The following is a 20,026-nucleotide window of genomic DNA, read 5'->3' on the forward strand; positions in this document are numbered from 1 at the left end:
TTTATCAGGCAGAGACCTATTCTGTTGGGTGAGAGATGACAGAAAATTTTGTTTGTTGGTTTCCTTGTTTATTCAAGAATACATCAGCCTTCCAATGAAAAGGTTAAGAGCGTTTTGACATGCAGATTTGAGAGCTTTTGTTCTCCATGTTTATTTTAATTTATGACTAAGGGTGTAGAACTAAACCTACAAGCTGTGTGTCTGTGTCTGTAATTGCAAAAAAGTCTTTATCTCTCATTTTGTGTTAGAAATATTCTCTTACTTCTGGAAAAATAAGTAAATAAATTAGATATAAAATCTTGTAAATTAAGGAGTTCTATATTGATTGGTTTATAGAAGCTAATAAGGTTTATAAAAGTCTAATATAAGGGAACATAAAATTTCCTAGAGAATTAAAGACACTAAATATCTAATACTTTAAATATGGAACCCTTAAAAAACAAAGAACACTTTTCACTGAAAATGACAGTTTAAGAGCATTTTAAAAAAATACACAAGAATCCCAACTTCCGTAATTAAAACAATTTTTTAGACAATTCTGACTAGTTTGAAAATGCTTTTTTGCCTACGTCAGTTACTTTATTTTTTTAATTGAAATATAGTTGATTTACAATATTAAATTAGTTTCAGATGTACAACATAGTGATTCAACATTTTTATATATTATATTCCACTTAAAGTTATAAAATAATGGCTATATTTCCCTGTGCTGTACAATATACCCTTGTTATTTATTTATTTCATACATAATAGTTTGACTCTCTTAATCCTTACCCTATCTTGCCCCTCCCCCTCCTTTCTCCCCACTGGTAACCACCAGTTTGATCTCTATATCTGTGAGTCTGTTTTTGTTTTGTTATATTCATTCATTTTATTTTTTAGATTGCACATATAAGGGATTACATAGAGTATTTGTCTCTCTCTGTCTGACTTATTTTATGAAGGATAATGCCCTCTAGGTCCATCCACGTTGTTGCAAATGGCAGAATTTCATTATTTTTTTATGGCTGAGTGATATTCCAGTGTGTGTGTGTGTGTGTGTGTGTGTGTGTGTGTGTGTGTGTGTGTACACCATATCTTCCTTAGCCATCTGCTGATAAATGTTTAGGTTGCTTTCATATTTTGGCTATTGTAAATAATGCTACTGTGAACATTGGGGTGCATGTGTCTTCACGAATTAGTGTTTTTGTTTTTTTTTGGATTTATAAACAGGAGTGGAATTGCTGGAACATATGGTGATTCTAAGTTTAGTTCTTTGAGGAAGCTCCATACTGTTTTCTAAAGGAGCTGCACCAATTTACATTTCCACCAACAGTGTATTAGCATTCTCTTTTCTCCATATCTTTGCCAACATTTGTTATTTGTGGTCCTTTTGATGATAGCCATTCAGAAAGGTGCGAGGTGATATATCATTGTGGTTTTGATTGGCATTTCTCTGAATAGTAATGTTGAGCATCTTTTCACGTGCCTGTTGGCCATCTGTATGTCTTCTTTGGGAAAATGTCTATTCAGGTCTTCTGCCCATTTTTGAATCAGATTGGTTTTTTTTTTTTTAATATTGAGTTGTATGAGCTATTTATAAATTTTAGATATTAACTCCTGATTAGTTATATCATTTACAATCATTTTCTACCATTCAGTAAGTCTTTTCATTTTGTCAGTGGTTTCCTTTGCTGTGCAAAAGGTTTTAAGCTTAATTAGGTCTCATTTGTTTATTTTGTCTTTTGCTTCTTTTGCCTTAGGAGACAGATCCAAAAAAATATTGCTATGATTTATGTCAAAGGGTGTTCTGCCTATGTTCTCCTCTAGCAGTTTTATGTTTTCTGCTCTTACATTTAGGTCTTTACTCCATTTTGAGTTTATTTTTGTAGATGGTATGAGAAAATGTACTAATTTCATTTTTTAACATGTAGCTGTCCAGTTTTCCTAGCACCATGTCTTGAAAATACTGTCTTCTCTCCATTGTATATTCTTCCCTCCTTTGTCATACATTAATTGACCATAGCTGTGTGGGTTTATTTCTGGGCTCTCTAGTCTGTTCCATTTGATCTATATGTCTGTTTCTGTGCCAGTACCAGGCTGTTTTGATTACTGTACCATTGTAGTATAGTCTGAAGTCAGGGAGTGTGATATCTCCAGCTTTGTTCATTTTTCTCAAGATTGCTTTGGCAATTCTGGGTCTTTCGTGGTTCCATATAAATTTTAGGATTGCATATTCTAGTTCTGTGCAAACTGTTATGGGTATTTTGATGGGGATTGCATTAAATCTTTAGATTGCTTTGCATAGTATGACCATTTTAACAATATTTACTACTCCAATTCATGAACATGGAATATCTTTCAATTTCTTTTTATCATCTTCAGTTTCCTTCATGAATATATTATTGTTCTCAGTGTATAGGTCTTTCACCTCCTTGGTTATACTCTTAAATTTATCGAGACTTGTTTTGTGGCCTAACATGTGATCTATCCTGGAGAATGTTCCATGTGCACTTGAGAAGAATGTGTATTCTTCTGTTGGGATGAAATGTCCTGTAGATATCTATTAAGTTCAGTTGGTCAAATGTGTCATTTAAGACCACTGTTTCCTTACTGATTTTCTGCCTGGATGGTCTGTCCATTGATGTACGGGGATGTTAAAAACCCTTACTATTATTGTACTATTGTCAGTTTCTCCCTTTATGTCTGTTAATATTTGCTTTATGTATTTAGGTGTGCCTGTAGTGGGTGTATATATGTTAATGAGTGTAATAGTCTCTTCTTGTATTGATCCCTTTATCATTAGATACATTAATTCCCCTACATATGAACGAGTTCTGTTCTGAAAGCACGTTCATAAGGGCAGTTTGTTCGTAAGTTTAACAGAGTTAGGCTAGGTACCCAACTAACACAGTCGGCTATATAGTACTGTACTGTAATAGTTTTATAATACTTTTCACACAAATAAAACACAAAAAACAAACACAAAAAATAAAGAACACATTTTTAATATTACAGTACCTTTTTTCTTTAAAGCCTCTTTTATTTATTTATTTATTTATTTATTTTTAACATCTTTATTGGAGTATAATTGCTTTACAATGGTGTGTTAGTTTCTGCTTTATAACAAAGTGAATCAGTTATACATATACATATATCCCCATATCTTGTCCCTCTTGCATCATCTTCCCTCCCACCCTCCCTATCCCACCCCTCTAGGTGGTCACAAAGCACCCAACTGATCTCCCTGTGCTATGCGGCTGCTTCCCACTAGCTATCTATTTTACATTTGGTAGTGTATATATACCCATGACACTCTCTCACTTTGTCCCAGCTTACCCTTCCCCCTCCCCGTATCCTCAAGTCCATTCTCTAGTAGGTCTGCATCTTTATTCCCGTCTTGCCCCTAGGTTCTTCATGACCTTTTTTTTTTTTTTTTTAGATTCCATGTATATGCGTTAGCATACGGTATTTGTTTTTCTCTTTCTGAATTACTTCACTCTGTATGACAGACTCTAGGTCCATCCACCTCACTACAAATAACTGAATTTTGTTTCTTCTTATGGCTGAGTAATATTCCATTGTATGTATGTGCCACATCTTCTTTATCCATTCATCTGTCAGTGGGCACTTAGGTTACTTCCATGTCCTGGCTATTGTAAATAGAGCTGCAATGAACACTGTGGTACATGACTCTTTTAGAATTATGGTTTTCTCAGGGTATATGTCCAGGAGTGGGATTTCTGGGTCGTATGGTAGTTCCATTTTTAGTTTTTTAAGGAACCTCCATACTGTTCTCCACAGTGGCTGTATCAACTTACATTCCCACCAACAGCGCAAGAGGGTTCCCTTTTCTCCACACCCTCACCAACATTTATTGTTTGTAGATTTCTTGATGATGGCCATTCTGACCAGTGTGAGATGATATCTCATTGTAGTTTTGATTTGCATTTCTCTAATGATTAATGACGTTGAGCATTCTTTCATGTGTTTGTTGGCCATCTGTATATCTTCTTTGGAGAAATGTCTATTTAGGTCTTCTGCCCATTTTTGGATTGGCTTTTTTTTTTTGTTATTGAGCTGCATGAGCTGCTTGTAAATTTTGGAGTTTCATCCTTTGTCAGTTGCTTCATTTGCAAATATTTTCTCCCATTCTGAGGGTTGTCTTTTGGTCTTGTTTATGGTTTCCTTTGCTGTGCAAAAGCTTTTAAGTTTCATTAGGTCCCATTTGTTTATTTTTGATTTTGTTTCCATTTCTCTAGGAGGTGGGTCAAAAAAGATCTTGCTGTGATTTATGTCATAGAGTGTTCTGCCTATGTTTTCCTCTAAGAGTTTGATAGTGTCTGGCCTTACATTTAGGTCTTTAATCCATTTTGAGTTTATTTTTGTGTATGGTCTTGGGAGTGTTCTAATTTCATTCTTTTACATGTACCTGTCCAGTTTTCCCAGCACCACTTATTGCAGAGGCTGTCTTTTCTCCATTGTATATTCTGGCCTCCTTTATCAAAGATAAGGTGACCATAGGTGTGTGAGTTTATCTCTGGGCTTTCTATCCTGTTCCATTGATCTATATTTCTGTTTTTGTGCCAGTACCATACTGTCTAGATTACTGTAGCTTTGTAGTATAGTCTGAAGTCCAGGAGTCTGATTCCTCCAGCTCCATATTTCTTTCTCAAGATTGCTTTGGCTGTTTGGGGTCTTTTGCGTTTCCATACAAATTGTGAACATTTTTGTTCTAATTCTGTGAAATATGCCAGTGGTAGGTTTATAGGGATTACATTGAATCTGTAGATTGCTTTGGGTAGTATAGTCATTTTCACAATGTTGATTCTTCCAATCCAAGAACATGGTATCTCTCCATCTATTTGTTATCATCTTTAATTTCTTTCATCAGTGTCTTATAATTTTCTGCATACAGGTGTTTTGTCTCCTTAGGTAGGTTTATTCCTAGATATTTTATTCTTTTTGTTGTAATGGTAAATGGAAGTGTTTTCTTAATTTCACTTTCAGATTTTTCATCATTAGTGTATAGGAATGCAAGAGATTTCTGTGCATTAATTTTGTATCCTGCTGCTTTACCAAATTCATTGATTAGCTCTAGTAGTTTTCTGGTAATATCTTTAGGATTCTCTATATATAGTATCATGTCATCTGCAAACAGTGATAGCTTTACTTTTTCTTTTCTGATTTGGATTCCTTTAATTTCTTTTTCTTCTCTGATTGCTGTGGCTAAAACTTCCAAAACTATGTTGAATAATAGTGGTGAGAGTGGGCAACCTTGTCTTATTCCTGATCTTAGTGGAAATGGTTTCAGTTTTTCACCATTGAGGACGATGTTGGCTGTGAGTTTGTCATATATGACCTTTATTATGTTTAGGTAAGTTCCCTCTATGTCTACTTTCATATGACAGTACCTTGAAAATACAGTAGTACCATACAACAGCTGGCATACAGGGGCTGGCATTGAGTGAACAGGCAAGAAGAGTTACTGACTGGAGGAGGGAGAGGAGGTGGGAGATGGTAGAGCTGAAAGATCTTCAGCATAGGAGATGGAGTGCATGCTGCAATTTCACTCATGCCTAACATTGATGGCACAGGTTCTGGTTATTTGCTGGAACTGGATGCACGTTTGCATCTTTGAAAGTTTGTAACTTGAAGGTTCGTAAGTAGGAGACTTACTGTAATGCCCTTCTTTGTCTTTTGTTATAGACTTTGTTTTAAAGTCTATTGTACCATTGCAACAAAAATAATAAAATACCTAGGAATAAACCTACCTACAGAGGTGAAAGACCTATACTCAGAAAACTGTAAGACACTGATGAAAGAAATCAAAAATGACACAAACAGATGGAGAGATGTACCATGTTCTTGGATGGGAGGAATCAATATTGTGAAAATGACTATACTACCCAAAGCAATCTACAGATTCAATGCAATCCGTATCAAATTACCAATGGCATTTTTCACAGAATTAGAACAAGAAATTTTACAATTTGTATGGAAACACAAAGGACCCCAAATAACCAAAGCAATCTTGAGAAAGAAAAACGTAACTGGAGGAATCAGACTCCCTGACTTCAGACTATACTACAAAGCTACAGTGATCAGACAGTATGGTACTGGCACAAAAACAGAAATATAGATCAGTGGAACAGGATAGAAAGCCCAGAGATAAACCCACACACCTCTGGCCACCTAATCTATGGCAAAGTAGAAAAGAATGTACAATGGAGAAAAGACAGTCTCTTCAATAAGTGGTGCTGGGGAAACTGGACAGCTACCTGTAAAAGAATGAAATTAGAACACTCCCTAACACCATACACAAAAATAAACTCAAAATGGATTAGAGACCTAAATGTATGACCGGGCACTATAAAACTCTTAGAGGAAAAGTTAGAGGAACAGTTAGCAGAACAGAGAGAGACCAGTGCAGAGGGTCTTGGCCACCTCACTGCAGTCCCCAGCCTGAGATGTGCGTCTGCTGGTGTGTGCAGGGGCTGGGAGCTGAAACTCGGGCTTCAGAGCACAGACCCAGGGAGAGGACTGGGGTTGGCTGCATAGAGACAACCTGAAGGGGCTGGAGTGTGGTCTGAGCTGCAATGGGGGCATCCACAGGACTGAGCCTAGGTCTGCTATAGGAGCCCGATTTTTAACACAAGTGCTGAAGGGAGGCATGGGGCCCAGACATAGCGACCTCATTCTCGGTGTGCTCACAGGAGGCATGGCTCCACCTCTACGAACCCTGGGTGCACACAGACACTGGCAGCTTGCCCACACATGGAGAGGCTGAAATCTGAGCCATCTCCTAGTGGCCGTGCCGCCCCCGGATTTACGTGCTGCCAGCAGTTTTGTCAGCTCAGTGCCTGTGGGACATCTGAGCAGGTTACTGGTGCTCCCGTGGCAGGGGCAGATCCGGGGTTAGCAGCTGTGGGCTTTGCGGGAGTGTGCATGTGGAGGCAAGGCTGGGGTCTGGTCTGATTCTGTAGCTCCTGGCAGGGGGTCCAGGTGCATGACTATGGCGGCCCTGGTACCTGACTTCAGCAGATCTGTGCCAACAAATCTGCACTGGTGGCTGTGTGAGCACAGTGCCTGAGGGACACCTGGGCTGATTGCCTACATTTGCATGGTTGAAGTGGGGCCAGGGGCAGTGCCAACAGCAGTGTATTTTGTGAACCCACACAATTGGGGGTAGGCAACACCACAGAGTGCACTTCCTGGTGGACAGCTCCTGTGGAGGAATACCCAATGGTTCCTCTCCCAGCAGAAGTGCTCCAGTCCTGCCTGCCTCACACCACAGCTCAGAAATGGATCTGGGGGCTTCTGCTCCAACAATTAGGGAGCAGACCCTACACTAGACAGGGCTGTGACAACCACAGAGCAAAGAGGAGGCCCCATTCAACATCCAGTGCCAGCTCTGGTCATCACAACACTGATCACAGCTCTTATCAAAGGGATTATGGCCAGCACACACTGAGGAAAGACATGGCAGGCATCCATACTGAAAACAACCCTTACACCAACAATATTAATTTGAACAGACTGATCACTAGAAGTGAAATAGAATCTGTAATTTAAAAACTCCCTGCAAAGAAAAGTCCAAGATCAGATGTCTTCACTGGGGAATTCTATCAAACATACAAAGAAGAACTTATACCAGTTCTTCTCAAACTCTTCCAAAAGATGGAAAAGGGGGGAACACTTCCAAAATCATTCTATGAAGCTGCCATCACCCTGATATCAAAACCAGACAGGCAGTACCAAAAAAGAAAATTGCAGGCTAATATTGATGAATATAGATGCAAAAATTCTCAACAAAATATTAGCAAACTGAATCCAGCAACACATAAAAAAGATCATACACCACGACCAAGTTGGATTCATCCCAGGGTCACAGGGATATTTCAACATATGCAAATCAATCAATGTGATATACCACATCAACTAAAGAAAAGACAAAAACCACATGATCATCTCAATAGATGCAGAAAAAACACTTGATAAATTCAACATCCATTCATGATAAAAACTTCAAAGTGGGTATGGAGGGAACTTATCTCATCATAATAAAAGCTATTTATGACAAACCCACAGCCAACATAATACTCAATGGTGAAAAGCTGAAAGCCTTCCCACTAAAATCTGGAACAAGACAAGGATGCCCACTCACACTAGTTCTATTCAACATAGTATTGGAAGTCCTAGCTACAGCAGACAAACAAGGAAAAGAAATAAAAAGTATCCAAATTGGAAGGGAAGAGGTAAAATTGTCCTTATATACAGATAACATGATACTATATGTAGAAAACCCTAAAGGCGCCACACAAAACTACTAGAACTGATGAATGAATTCAGCAAGGTAGCAGGATACAAGATTAACACACAGAAATCTGTTGCATTCCATTACACTAGCAATGAAATATCAGAAAAAGAAAGTAAAAAAAAAATCCAGTTTAAAATTGCATCAAAAAATACTTAGGGGACTTCCCTGGTGGCACAGTGGTTAAGAATCCACCTGCCAATGCAGGCGACACAGGTTCGATCCCTGATCTGGGAAGATCCTGCATGCTGTGGAGCAACTAAGCCTGTGCACCACAACTACTGAGCCTGCGTGCTACAGCTACTGAAGCCCATGCGCCTAGAGCCCATGCTCTGCAACAAGAGAAGCCACAGCAATGAGAGGCCTGCACACCACAATGAAGAGTAGCCCCTGCTCACCGCAACTGGAGAAAGCCCACACGCAGCAACGAATACCCAATGCAGCCAAAAATAAATAAATAAAATATATAAATGTATAAAAAAAATACTTAGGAATAAACCTGACCAAGGAGGTGAAAGACTATAATGCTGAGAAATATGAAACATTAATAAAGGAAATTGAAAATGATTCAAAGAAATAGGACGATATCCCATGCTCTTGGATTGGAAGAATTAATATAGTTTAAATGGCCATACTGCCCAAAGCAATCTACAGATTTAGTGTGATTCCTATCAAAGTAACTGTGACATTTTTCACAGAACTAGAGCAAATTATTCTAAAATTTATATGGAACCACGAAAGACACAGAATTGCCAAAACAATCCTGAGGAAAAAGAACAAAGCTGGAAGCATAACCCTCTCAGACTTCAGACAATACTACAAAGCTACAGTAGTCAAAAGAGCATAGTACTGGCACAAAAACAGACATATAGATCAATAGAACATAATAGAGAGCCCAGAAATGAACCCACATACCTAAGGTCAATTAATCTTTGATGAAGGAGGCAAGCATATCCAGTGGAGAAAAGACAGTCTCTTCAGCAAGTGGCATTGGCAAAGCTGGACAGCTGCATGTTAATCAGTGAAGTTAGAACATTCCCTCACATCATACACAAAAATAAGTTCAAAATGGCTTAAAGACATGACATCATAAAACTCCTAGAGAGAACATAGGCAAAACATTCTCTGCCATAAATCATAGCAATGTTTTCTTAGGTTAGTCCCCCAAGGCAATAGAAATAAAAGCAAAAATAAACAATGGGACCTAATCAAACTTATAAGCTTTTGCACAGCAAAGGAAACCATAAACAAAGTGAAAAGACAACCTACAGACTGGGAAAAAATATTTGCAAACGATGCAACCAACGAAGGCTTAATTTCCAGAATACATAAACAGCTCATACAAGTCAACAACAAAAAACAAACAACCCAATCAATAAATAGGCAGAAGACCTAAACAGATATTTCTCCAAAGAAGACATACAGATGGCCAATAGGCACATGAAAAAATGTTCAACATTGCTAATTATTAGAGAAATTCAAATCAAAATCACAATGAGGTTTAACTTCACACCAGTCAGAATGGCTATCATTTAAAAGTCTACAGATATGCTGGAGAGGGTGTGGAGAAAAAGGAACCCTCCTACACTGTTGGTGGGAATGTAAATTGGTGCAGCCACTATGGAAAACAGTATGGAGGTTCCTTAAAAACTAAAAATAGAGTTGCCATATGATCCTGCAATGCCACTCCTGGGTACATATCCAGAGAAAACTCTAATTCTAAAAGATACATGCACCCCAGTGTTCAGAGCAGCATTATTTACAATAGCCAAGACATGGAAGTAACCTAAATGTCCATTGACAGATGAATGGATAAGGAAGATGTGGTATATATACACGATGGAATGCTACTCAGCCATAAAAAAAAATGAAATAATGCCATTTGTGGCAACATGGATGGACCTAGAGATTATCATATTAAGTGAAGTAAGTCAGACAGAGAAAGACAAATATCATATGATATCACTTATTTGTGGAATCTAAAATATGATACAAATGAACTTACAAAATGGAAACAGACTCACAGACAGAGAAAAATTTATGTTTACCAAAGGGTAACAGGGGAGGAATAGATTAGAAGTTTGAGATTAGCAGATACAAACTACTCTGTACAAAATGAACTGTATAGTGCCAGGAACTGTACTCAATATCCTGTAATAAAGCATAATGGAAAAGAATAGGAGAAAGAAATACATATGTATAACTGAATCTCTTTGCTGTACACCAGAAACTAATACAACATTGTAAGTCAACTATACTTCAATAAAAAAAGAATTTTAGAAAAACATATTCTATAAATTAAATACTAATTTCAATGATTTTTATGTCAATAGTAATTATCTTCTGGATGCAACAGCTGAAAATATAATTTTTCAGGATTTTTAGTTATTTTTAAATTATCAGATTTATATTTTCTTGTCATTAATTGATAGTTCTTTGGACTTAAATAATTTCTAAGCAAGATAAAATACTGAAAAATTGGTCATCATGCATGGTTTTACTATATATATACATTGTTTTAATATACATATAAATATATATAATGCATATTTAATATAATATATGTGTATTTTACATATATATATTCCTGTGTTTTTTAATTTGATATGTTATAGAGTTGCTATACCTTTGTATGAGAATACTGTGATATGCCATTCAGATCTTCTTTTAGGAATAAAATATTTATTCATCTAGGAGCAGAGAGTGCTAATAAAAGAAGACCCTTATCCCATTTGGAGGAGTGCCCCAGTTAAAGAAACCTGACTTGCCCTTGGTCACATCTTCCAGAGACAGCTTATATTCAATGACTAATCAAACATGGGCATATGAAGGTCCCTTTTATCAATTTGGACCTCTCTCAATGGCTATCCCAGTCCTGAGATGTGTGGTCACCTGTGGCCTTCGTAATACTTGCATCCCAGCTCTACTTCTCCCCCTGCTCAATACTGCTTCCTTCCCCCTGCTTCCACAGGTCTTGATCCTAAAAGCACTCCTTGATAATTGTTGTTCATGCTCATCTCCATTTCATATTCTCATATTCTTTTCCTTTATGCATTGTTACAAGATATTGAATATAGTTCCCTGTACTATACAGTAAGCCCTTGTTGTTTATTTTACATAGAGTAGTTTGTATCTGCTAATCTCAAACTTCTAATCTATTCCTCCCCCACCCCCTTTCCCCTTTGGTCACCATAAATTTGTTTTCTATGTCTGCTTCTGGGGAATCCAGACTAGGGCACTTTGGGTCTATCTATATACCTACCTACTTGTTATCTTTATCTTCATTATCTATCGATCTATCTATTGATCTATCGATCTAGCTATCCATCCATCCACTCTAAGAAAGTGTAAAAAGGATGTGTGCACTTACAAAATTTTTGATATACCAAATGCTTGTAACAGCTCTCACTACCTATTCTCTAGTTCTCTGAAATAAAAATCGGTTATTTCATTACCAGTTGTAATGTGCATGAGTGATTACGGGTCTATGAGCAATAGTGCCAAATTTTTTGACTGTGTATGTAAGATTATGAGATGTGTTTTTGTTTATCAAGAAAAAATATGAGCTAATTGGTCTTATAGAAACACGTGTTGATGTAGAACAGGCTGTACCTTGGTAAATCTTGAGAATGTAACAGAGAATTTTACCGAGGAAACTGCAGTCAGTGATGTGAGGATGATACTTGGCAGAAACTTCTGAAAACAGAGTGTAGACAGAATTCTTTGGCACCTAAACAACGATTCAGGAAGGATGACCAATGTTAGTTACAACTAAACAAACCTTTCTTATTTACCAGTCTTTGTCAAAGGAGGGCTATTGAGCCGTATTTATTTTTCAAAAGACAGAAAATAGATGCAGTTGGCCGAGGCTCCAACTCTGATTTATTTATTACCCTTTTGCACATATCATACAAATCCAGAACCTTATGACTATCACCATTTTTATTGGAATCACTAGCAGTAGCTTTATAATTTCTATTAACCCAAGTTTCTTCATGGCATGATCTCTGTTTATCACTTCTGCTTCATCTCTTGTGCTCTCCTTTCTGTCACACCCTGCCACCAACCCACAAACCACCAATGTCACTTCTGATAGTAAAATACTCTGTGCTCTTGCTTCAATACAGTCAAGTGGTTAAAAGGGTAGACCCTGCATTTGGTCCAGCCCTACATTTATTCTGCCACTTCCAAACTGTGTGTCTACAGTAAGTTACTTTCCCACCTTGTGGGAAACTGAGAACCATGTTAGTACCTCACTTGGATGTGGAAAGATTAAGTGGAGAGTGTTTGGTTCATAGTAGCTTACATACTGTTTGGTGCTGTGTTATTTGGTAGAAATTACATATTCTTGTTTAGGGTCTGTTCTGTTCCATTTTGCTCTCCAAACCTATTACTGTGATTGGGAGTATATTAAATGTGTGTGCTTAAACATTTCAAGTTCTACTTTATGAATATGTATGATAAAAGGAATTCATTTTGATAGTGTACTTGTACATGTAGATTACTGCATAACTGTTGAGAAATTAATGAAAATTTTATTAAAAATGTTCCTGTTGCCTGGAGACAACACAGATATTTGAAAGTATCTCTACAAATTTTGCATTGAACAACTGAGGTTTATGAGTGGATTTGTTTCCTCCTATAAAAAAAATTAGATGTGTAGAAGGCCCCCAGTAAAGTCTCTTTCCTTTTACCTTGACTGGTTCACTAAGGGAGGACATTCTGGAATTCTCTGGTAATCAGGCCTAGGTGTGATTCAAGAAGAGGGGCTGACCTGTGTGAGGAGACTGAAATGCTAGTTCACATTCAGTTCCTCACTCTGGCTGTTATTACCACTAACGGACCTGGTGTGTGCCCAGCCCAGCTGCTGTGTCCGTATCTCTCACAAACTGCAGAAAGGCTGCAGGATGTCTTTAGAGAAGTAGATATTTGTTTTTCCAGGGATTAATGGCACCCTTCTTTGTCTACGTAATGGATCTTACACTGTATATTTTAGACTTATTGAGCATTACTTAATTCCTATAATGCGTGCCAACAATGTGATTAAAGCTGATTTGCACTAGATCATTTGTCAGATTACTTGGTTACCGGTTAGCCTCCCCAGGTACAAATTTCCTCTTCTAAGCACTAAAAATAGCATCTTTACAGAATCCTCAGAAATGCATACTGTAAACCAGTTGCCACATCCAAAAGTGAAATTATTTATTCAAGTATTTTATTTGCAACTGAATGTTTGACAGTTGTGGGAAATAGCAACATAACAAATATGGGGAAATGTTTTGGATGTAATTTTTGCTCTTTTGACACTGAATTTGCTGTCATACATTGACTTCAAAACCCTCAGAATCCCAAAACATTCCCTTCATTTGTTTATTTTCCTTGATTCCATGTTAGCTTTCCCTGACTTCCCACAGACACTGTATTCTATTCACTTTTCTTCACATCTTAATTTTTATTTTCCTAATTCCTGTGGGAAAAAGTGAACAAACCAACATAGCATGCATCAGTTAACCAAAAGACCACCCAAATGTGATTATATATACCTATATAAATATATAAAGCCCAAGACTATCACTTGTTTTTTTCTGCTCACTCAGCAAATCAGTCAATATAGCCTCATATTGATTATTTTCTTGTCATTCTTTCTCTACTGTCTTGGTCTGGGCCTCATCGTTCCCTGCCCATGTTATTGCAATAGCTTCTTAACAGGTCCCCCTGTCTCTAGTTTATCCCCTCACTAGGTTCTTCTATTCAGCATGGCCAGTATAATTCTCCACTTTCATCTTGTCATTTTTTTGCTTAAAACCTGACAATGCCTATTATTTATTTATCATAATGAAACTTTTCAGCCCTTCTAACTTAAAGTCAAATACTGAGTTCTGGCCAGCAGAGTGTGGGCAGAGGTGATGTGCCCATCTCCATGCCTGGACCACAAGACCTTCCACACTGTTGGCCACATGCTTTCTCTCTTCCATCATCTGTTGACTGAATGTAGGAAATCCAGTGGAGAACTTGGAGGTGATAGGGGATGGAAGAACCAATAAAAGAGTAGGGTCTTTGAATAACTTCATGGTGCAGAGCTCCTTGCCCCCAAATCCCACTCTTGCCATTGGACTCTTATATAAGCAAGAAAGAAAATTCCATTGTGTAGAGACAGTGAGGTTGTTTGGGGTATTTGTTGAAGCAGTTAGCCAGTTATCCTAATATGTATCAATTTTGCAATAACAGTGTTATCAGTGCAAATCAAGATTAATGAGCTTGCTGGGAGGTTATTATTTGGATTTGGGACTTTCTGTGCACAGTTTTTTCATTAGTTCCTTGCATATGACTTTTGAATATAATTGTCTTTTTACTTTTATAATTCTTTAAGCAAGTAATTTTTAATCCTATTTTAGAGCATTCGAAAATGTCTATTCATTTGTTCATTCATTCATGGATGTAACAAACATTTATTTAGCATCTATTTTGTCCTAGGTACAAAGAAGAAGAGAAAAAAGGTTATATCTTCAATATACTTTTAAAAAGTTAATGGTATATTACAGTCTTATCCTGAGCCCATTTACTACTTAATTTTTACACTCAGCATAAAACCTCGACATTACCACGCTTCTCAGCGTCCCAAGGGATTAGGATCATTTTCAGTTCTTATCTGAGACACCCAGAATTGTTCTGTTGCCTGATTCTTCCTAGGGTTTGATGGCAATGGAAGAGTTTTTGTTTGTTTGTTTTTCATTATTCCTTCTGAAGGAAAAATTATCTTTTACTGAATTCCTACCCTTGTACAAAATCAATATAGGTTTTCTTTTGCAAGCACCCATTACTTTAGGCATTCCTTTTCATGGCTGGAGCACTTTGATGGCTATACCTTAGTAAAGAAAGCACCTCCCATCACTCCTAGAAGCTGAGTTTTTGTTGAGTAACTAGGTCTAGGGACAGAAGAAGGAAATCACATCTTCTGACATGGTCCAGGACTGAAAGAGTGTGTCATTCTTGGCCAATTCTCTTTCAACCATTCTTCTCTCTGCCATCTGATAAAATCTATCTTGTATCTGAGGGCTTAAAAATGACATTTACTAGCTCCCCACTATGGAATTCACATTTTGGACAAGTACAGGGATGTCAAGAGGGTCTTGACACTTTATTTCAAAATCTTGTTTTGCTTCCCAATAGCACCAGTGGCTCATTCTTCACATTTCCTGCTATAGGAAAATATATATGCCAAGTGCTTTAGATTTGACTCCTGGGTTACTTAAAATGCCGAATTAACAGGTGAGCTTGGTCAATGCCATTCTCAGGTGTGTGTAAGATTGTTAAACAATCCCTGATAATATCTTTCACAACCTTTCTGAGTGAGTAGAAGTTGAGGCATGTCAAGAAAGGTCAAGAAAGGGGAGAGGGAGGTTAAAATGAAGCCTGATATTTGGTTTCTGAGCCTGGCTCTGGAACCAGATCTAACATATATACACTACCAAACGTAAAATAGATAGCTAGTGGGAAGCAGCCGCATAGCACAGGGAGATCAGCTTGGTGCTTTGTGACCACCTAGAGGGCTGGGATAGGGAGGGTGGGAGGGAGACGCAAGAGGGAAGAGATATGGGAACATATGTTTATGTATAACTGATTCACTTTGTTATAAAGCAGAAACTAACACACCATTGTAAAGCAATTATACTCCAATAAAGATGTTAAAAAAAAAACCAAAAAAATAAATAAATAAAAGCTCTAGGGACCAGCGCCAGCAACCACAGAGACCATGCTGCTAACCTTTGTTTTCCCTATATGTTAATGGGCTCAATAAAATGATGACACTTCACATTGTATTGTCATTGCCTGTTTATGTTTGTCTTCCATGTTTGAAGGATAGGACCATGTGTTACCTCTGAATCTTGAAACAAACACATTCAATAAAGTTTTGGTGGCTAAGGGAGTGAATAAGTGAAGTGACCTCTACATTTGACCATCATCGTAGTATAACAGGATGATGTAACTGAACTATAGACTTGATCACGTATGAATCCTGTGCTCCCACTTAGGCTTTTTACAGAATAAGGGTGGTAAAGGAAGAAATTAGTAGCAAGAAAGAGGAATGAAGGGCAGGGTAGTGTAGGTGAGGAGGAATGGGTGAAAGTTAATCATTAGAGAACAGAAGAGATTGAAAGGTGAGAGGAGATAAGATTTATAGATGGAGATGAGAGAGAGCTATGGAAGAGAAGAACATGTTGGTGAATCAGCCAGTAAGCATCCAGGATTATAGTCAGGTAGTTCTCTGACCCACCAAACAGCACGTTGTGAAGATGTAGTACAGTAAACCATGGAGTTTCTCAGAGGGAAGCTGTTCCATAGATACGAAAGTCTGATTATTCCATATTATTATTTTCCTTTCATGTTGGGAGGATGTACCAGTAACAGTTGGAGTCTCCTTTCAGCCAAATAGCTCCCATATGCTACATAATTCTGCTGCTGATGAAAATCCTATGGAAGATTCAGGCTGTATCTGGAACAATAGCAGCCTGAATTCGATTTATCAGTCTTCAGGGGAAGAAAAGATAATCAAATTTCCCCCTTCAGCAACTTTGGGACCATGCCATTGCCGAGATGACAATGGATGTGAGTTGTACACTTTCTGTTTGTACACCTGCTGCCTGTTCATCACAAGTTCCTGGCATTTTGTGAGATATTTTTCCCTATTCATATCTTATGGGCTTTGTCATTTAAAGGCAAGGGCATTTCTGTAAAAACTGTTACTGAAACATGTATGAAAAAATAGGGAGATAAGTAGGGAGAGAGAGTTGTGGGTGATGTGAGGAAAAACACAGTCTTTAGTCAGAGAAATCTGGGTTTCAGTATGCTTTTTAACGTTTTAGTATGTGACCTGGACAAGTGATTTAAGTCCTCTGAACTTCGATTCCCTTATCTGTAAAACGGGGATAATGATATTTACATCAGATGATTATTTTATGGATTAAATTACATAATTTATGTTTGGCTGTGCATTCTGGAAAAATCTAGGTAGTGAGAACTGCAAAGAACTCTCGGCTCGAAAACACCATTCAAACCCCGGCCCTCAGAGACTTGGCCAAACTTTAACATGGCTTCTAGCAGCCTAAGACCTCGTGTCCCTGGGACAAACAGCCCCCTTTGGAGTTCTTGTTTTGAAAAGCTCAGGGATGTCAGAAGAATTTACTGTTTGTTCTAGCCAACACCAGATCTCTTCTTAGAGCATCTACTAAGAAAGTCTTGCAATTGTGAATCCTTCCTCTGAACCTTTAAGATGTAGATGTATCTCCCATAACTCAGAAGTGTCTTTCTCAAGGACCTGAAAACCATTCCTTTGAAATGTAATAATCAGGAAGGCCAGGGGCTCTATCTCCTAGACTCTGGGAAGATAGGATCCTAACTTTAATAATTGCCACGTAGCAGAGTCAGCTGGCTGGCCTAATCATGTTTACACTGATCAGCCCTTGGTAATTTTGAGTCCCTGCTCGCTTCCCTTTTCTACACCGTCATTCTGCCTTTAAAATCCCAGTCACCACTGTGCAAATCAGAATGGAGCTCAGCTCTTTCCCCTACTGTCAGTATTTCCTGAATAAAATCTGTTTTCACCACTCTAACTAATGTCTGGCTTTGTTTCTCTTTGGAAGTAAAGGCTGCTTTGTGGTAACACCTACCAAACCTCTGCCCCCAGGTCTCTTTTAATGGGATATGTGTGTGTGTGTGCATGTGTGCGTGCCTGCATATGTGTGTGTGTGTTTTCCAAAGGAGAGAGTGAGGTTCAGTCTTGTCAGGAAAGGTCATGGGAAGAAACTGGGAAAATGTGAGAAGGCTGTTGTGTGTTTCCTGACTGTCTCTGGGGAATAGGCTTGAGGGTTAGTTTCTTCTCATACATTTTTCAAAGGTCAGAAATATAACTTAAACAAGCTTTCATTATTTTAGCTTAAACCAAAATGGAATTTAAGGTGGATCCAACTTAGGGCAAGGTGGGATGCAGATATTTAAAGGATGAAATTAGGGCTCTATTTCTTCCCCTAGATTATGCTGTCCAATAAAATGCTCTGTGTTTACAGAAATGTTTTATATCTAAACTGTCCAATATGATAGCCTGTGTGACTATTAAGCACTTGAAGTGTGGCTAATAGCAACTGAGGAAATGAATGTGTTAACTTAATTTTAATGAATTCAAGTGTAAAGCCACCTGTGGCTGATGGCTGCCCTGGTATAGGGCACAACTCTAAATCATGCTGTGCTTGCCTCTTCTTGGCTTTATTCTCAGACCGTCTCCATGTGGTGTCAGTGGCTCCTGGAAACTGCAGAATCAGTTGGTCCTCAAATAATATGATCTCACAGAAAGAGAGAAAACCATCTCTTCTTCAGCAGCCTTATCCATCCCTGAGAAGGATTCGAATTGGCCTTGTTGAGGTAAGTCATGATGTGCAAAAGGGTGGACACTCATGGTCCACCCTGAGTCACATCCTGTTGTGGGCCATTCAGTTCACGGTCTTCCAGAATTGCTTTGAGTTTGAGAGGAATAGTTATCAAATAGTGGTTAAAGCAAAAGTAGAGCAACTTTTTGAGACAGGGCAAAAGTAGTGATACCTTGTGGCCTTGGTGACAGAGTGCTGCACATTGTTGATGAATGGAACATTTCTTCCTCATCGCAGAGAGGATTTGGCACCTAAAGTCCCGGTCAGGCAGCAGCAGAAACCGTACAATTTATAAAGCAGTGTCCTCAGAACAACAACAGCAGCATCCAATACACATTCAAGAAATCTTATGTGCAGAGCGCAATAAAAAGGTAGGAGAGTAAAAGACAGTAAGAGCATGGCAGGTGTTATGTGGCCCCTGTAACGGGCATTCTGCTTCCTGAGCACATGACAAACACTCTTCAGGAACTCTCAGAACACTAGAGAGGATCTGATAGGCAGCCGGAATACCTGTGAGTAAAGGTGAGAGTTAAATACAGGAAATAAGGCTTTACTATTAATGTGACAATAGTTGTGTTCAAGGGCTGGTAATGCTGAAGTATTTGAATTCCATATTTAAGCACTTGGAACTATTAGGTGCTCACATTTTACCTGCCGGTACCAGTGTATGCGCATACACAAACACAGCCTACATTCATTCCTCCTTGAATAAGTACACAGTTTTTCTGTGCTTTATTGACGTTGGTGGTATGAAGAGACATGCTAGAGTTAACTTCAGGATTTAGCATATCCTTTAGAACTATGAGGGTTCATTTTCTGAAACCCTAAGAGTTAGAAAAATCCACTGTTGAGAATGTTGGAAGCAAATCTATAGACCAGGACTAACATTCAGCATTGTACAACATATAGCCATATCTTTTATTAAATATGAAATGATTTTGGACCTGTTATATATAGCAACTTCCCCGAGTCTCTCAAGTTTCCTCCTACCCCTTATTGCTTAAGCCACTTCTGCCTCTTGCCACAATCCAGCAATTGAAGGGTTGATTCTCAACACAGGCAGGGGCCTCCGGGACCAAGGCACTCTAAACCAGCTTATGTTCAGATTGGTTAGTGGTCTTGCCATTCATTTTCTCTAAAATCCCAATTGCTAAGCACCATCTTTGGCTCCTCGGGAAAACCCATGATGACCGTTCATGTTCCACTAGCGTTTTATTTTGCTTGTGTTTATTCATCCACCTAAATTGTTACTGATTTGCTGATTACATAACTTTTACATCCTCTTGTGATCAAACAGTAATGGAACTTT

The 20,026-nt window shown here is 38.2% G+C and overlaps 1 protein-coding gene across 1 annotated transcript in view; it reads left to right on the forward strand.

Annotated features, from left to right (window-relative positions):
• LOC309660121 (uncharacterized protein) overlaps positions 1 to 20,026 on the forward strand; it is a 1,229,325-nt gene that overhangs the window by 404,785 nt on the left and 804,514 nt on the right. Inside the window, exon 6 of the mRNA XM_082460663.1 lies at positions 18,567 to 18,712. Within this exon, the coding sequence (XP_082316789.1) occupies positions 18,567 to 18,712 (146 nt within the window). The remainder of the gene's footprint in view (positions 1 to 18,566; positions 18,713 to 20,026) is intronic.

The sequence above is a fragment of the Balaenoptera physalus genome (genome assembly GCF_965194825.1).
Source record: "Balaenoptera physalus genome assembly, chromosome: 4".
Lineage (NCBI taxonomy): Eukaryota > Metazoa > Chordata > Mammalia > Artiodactyla > Balaenopteridae > Balaenoptera > Balaenoptera physalus.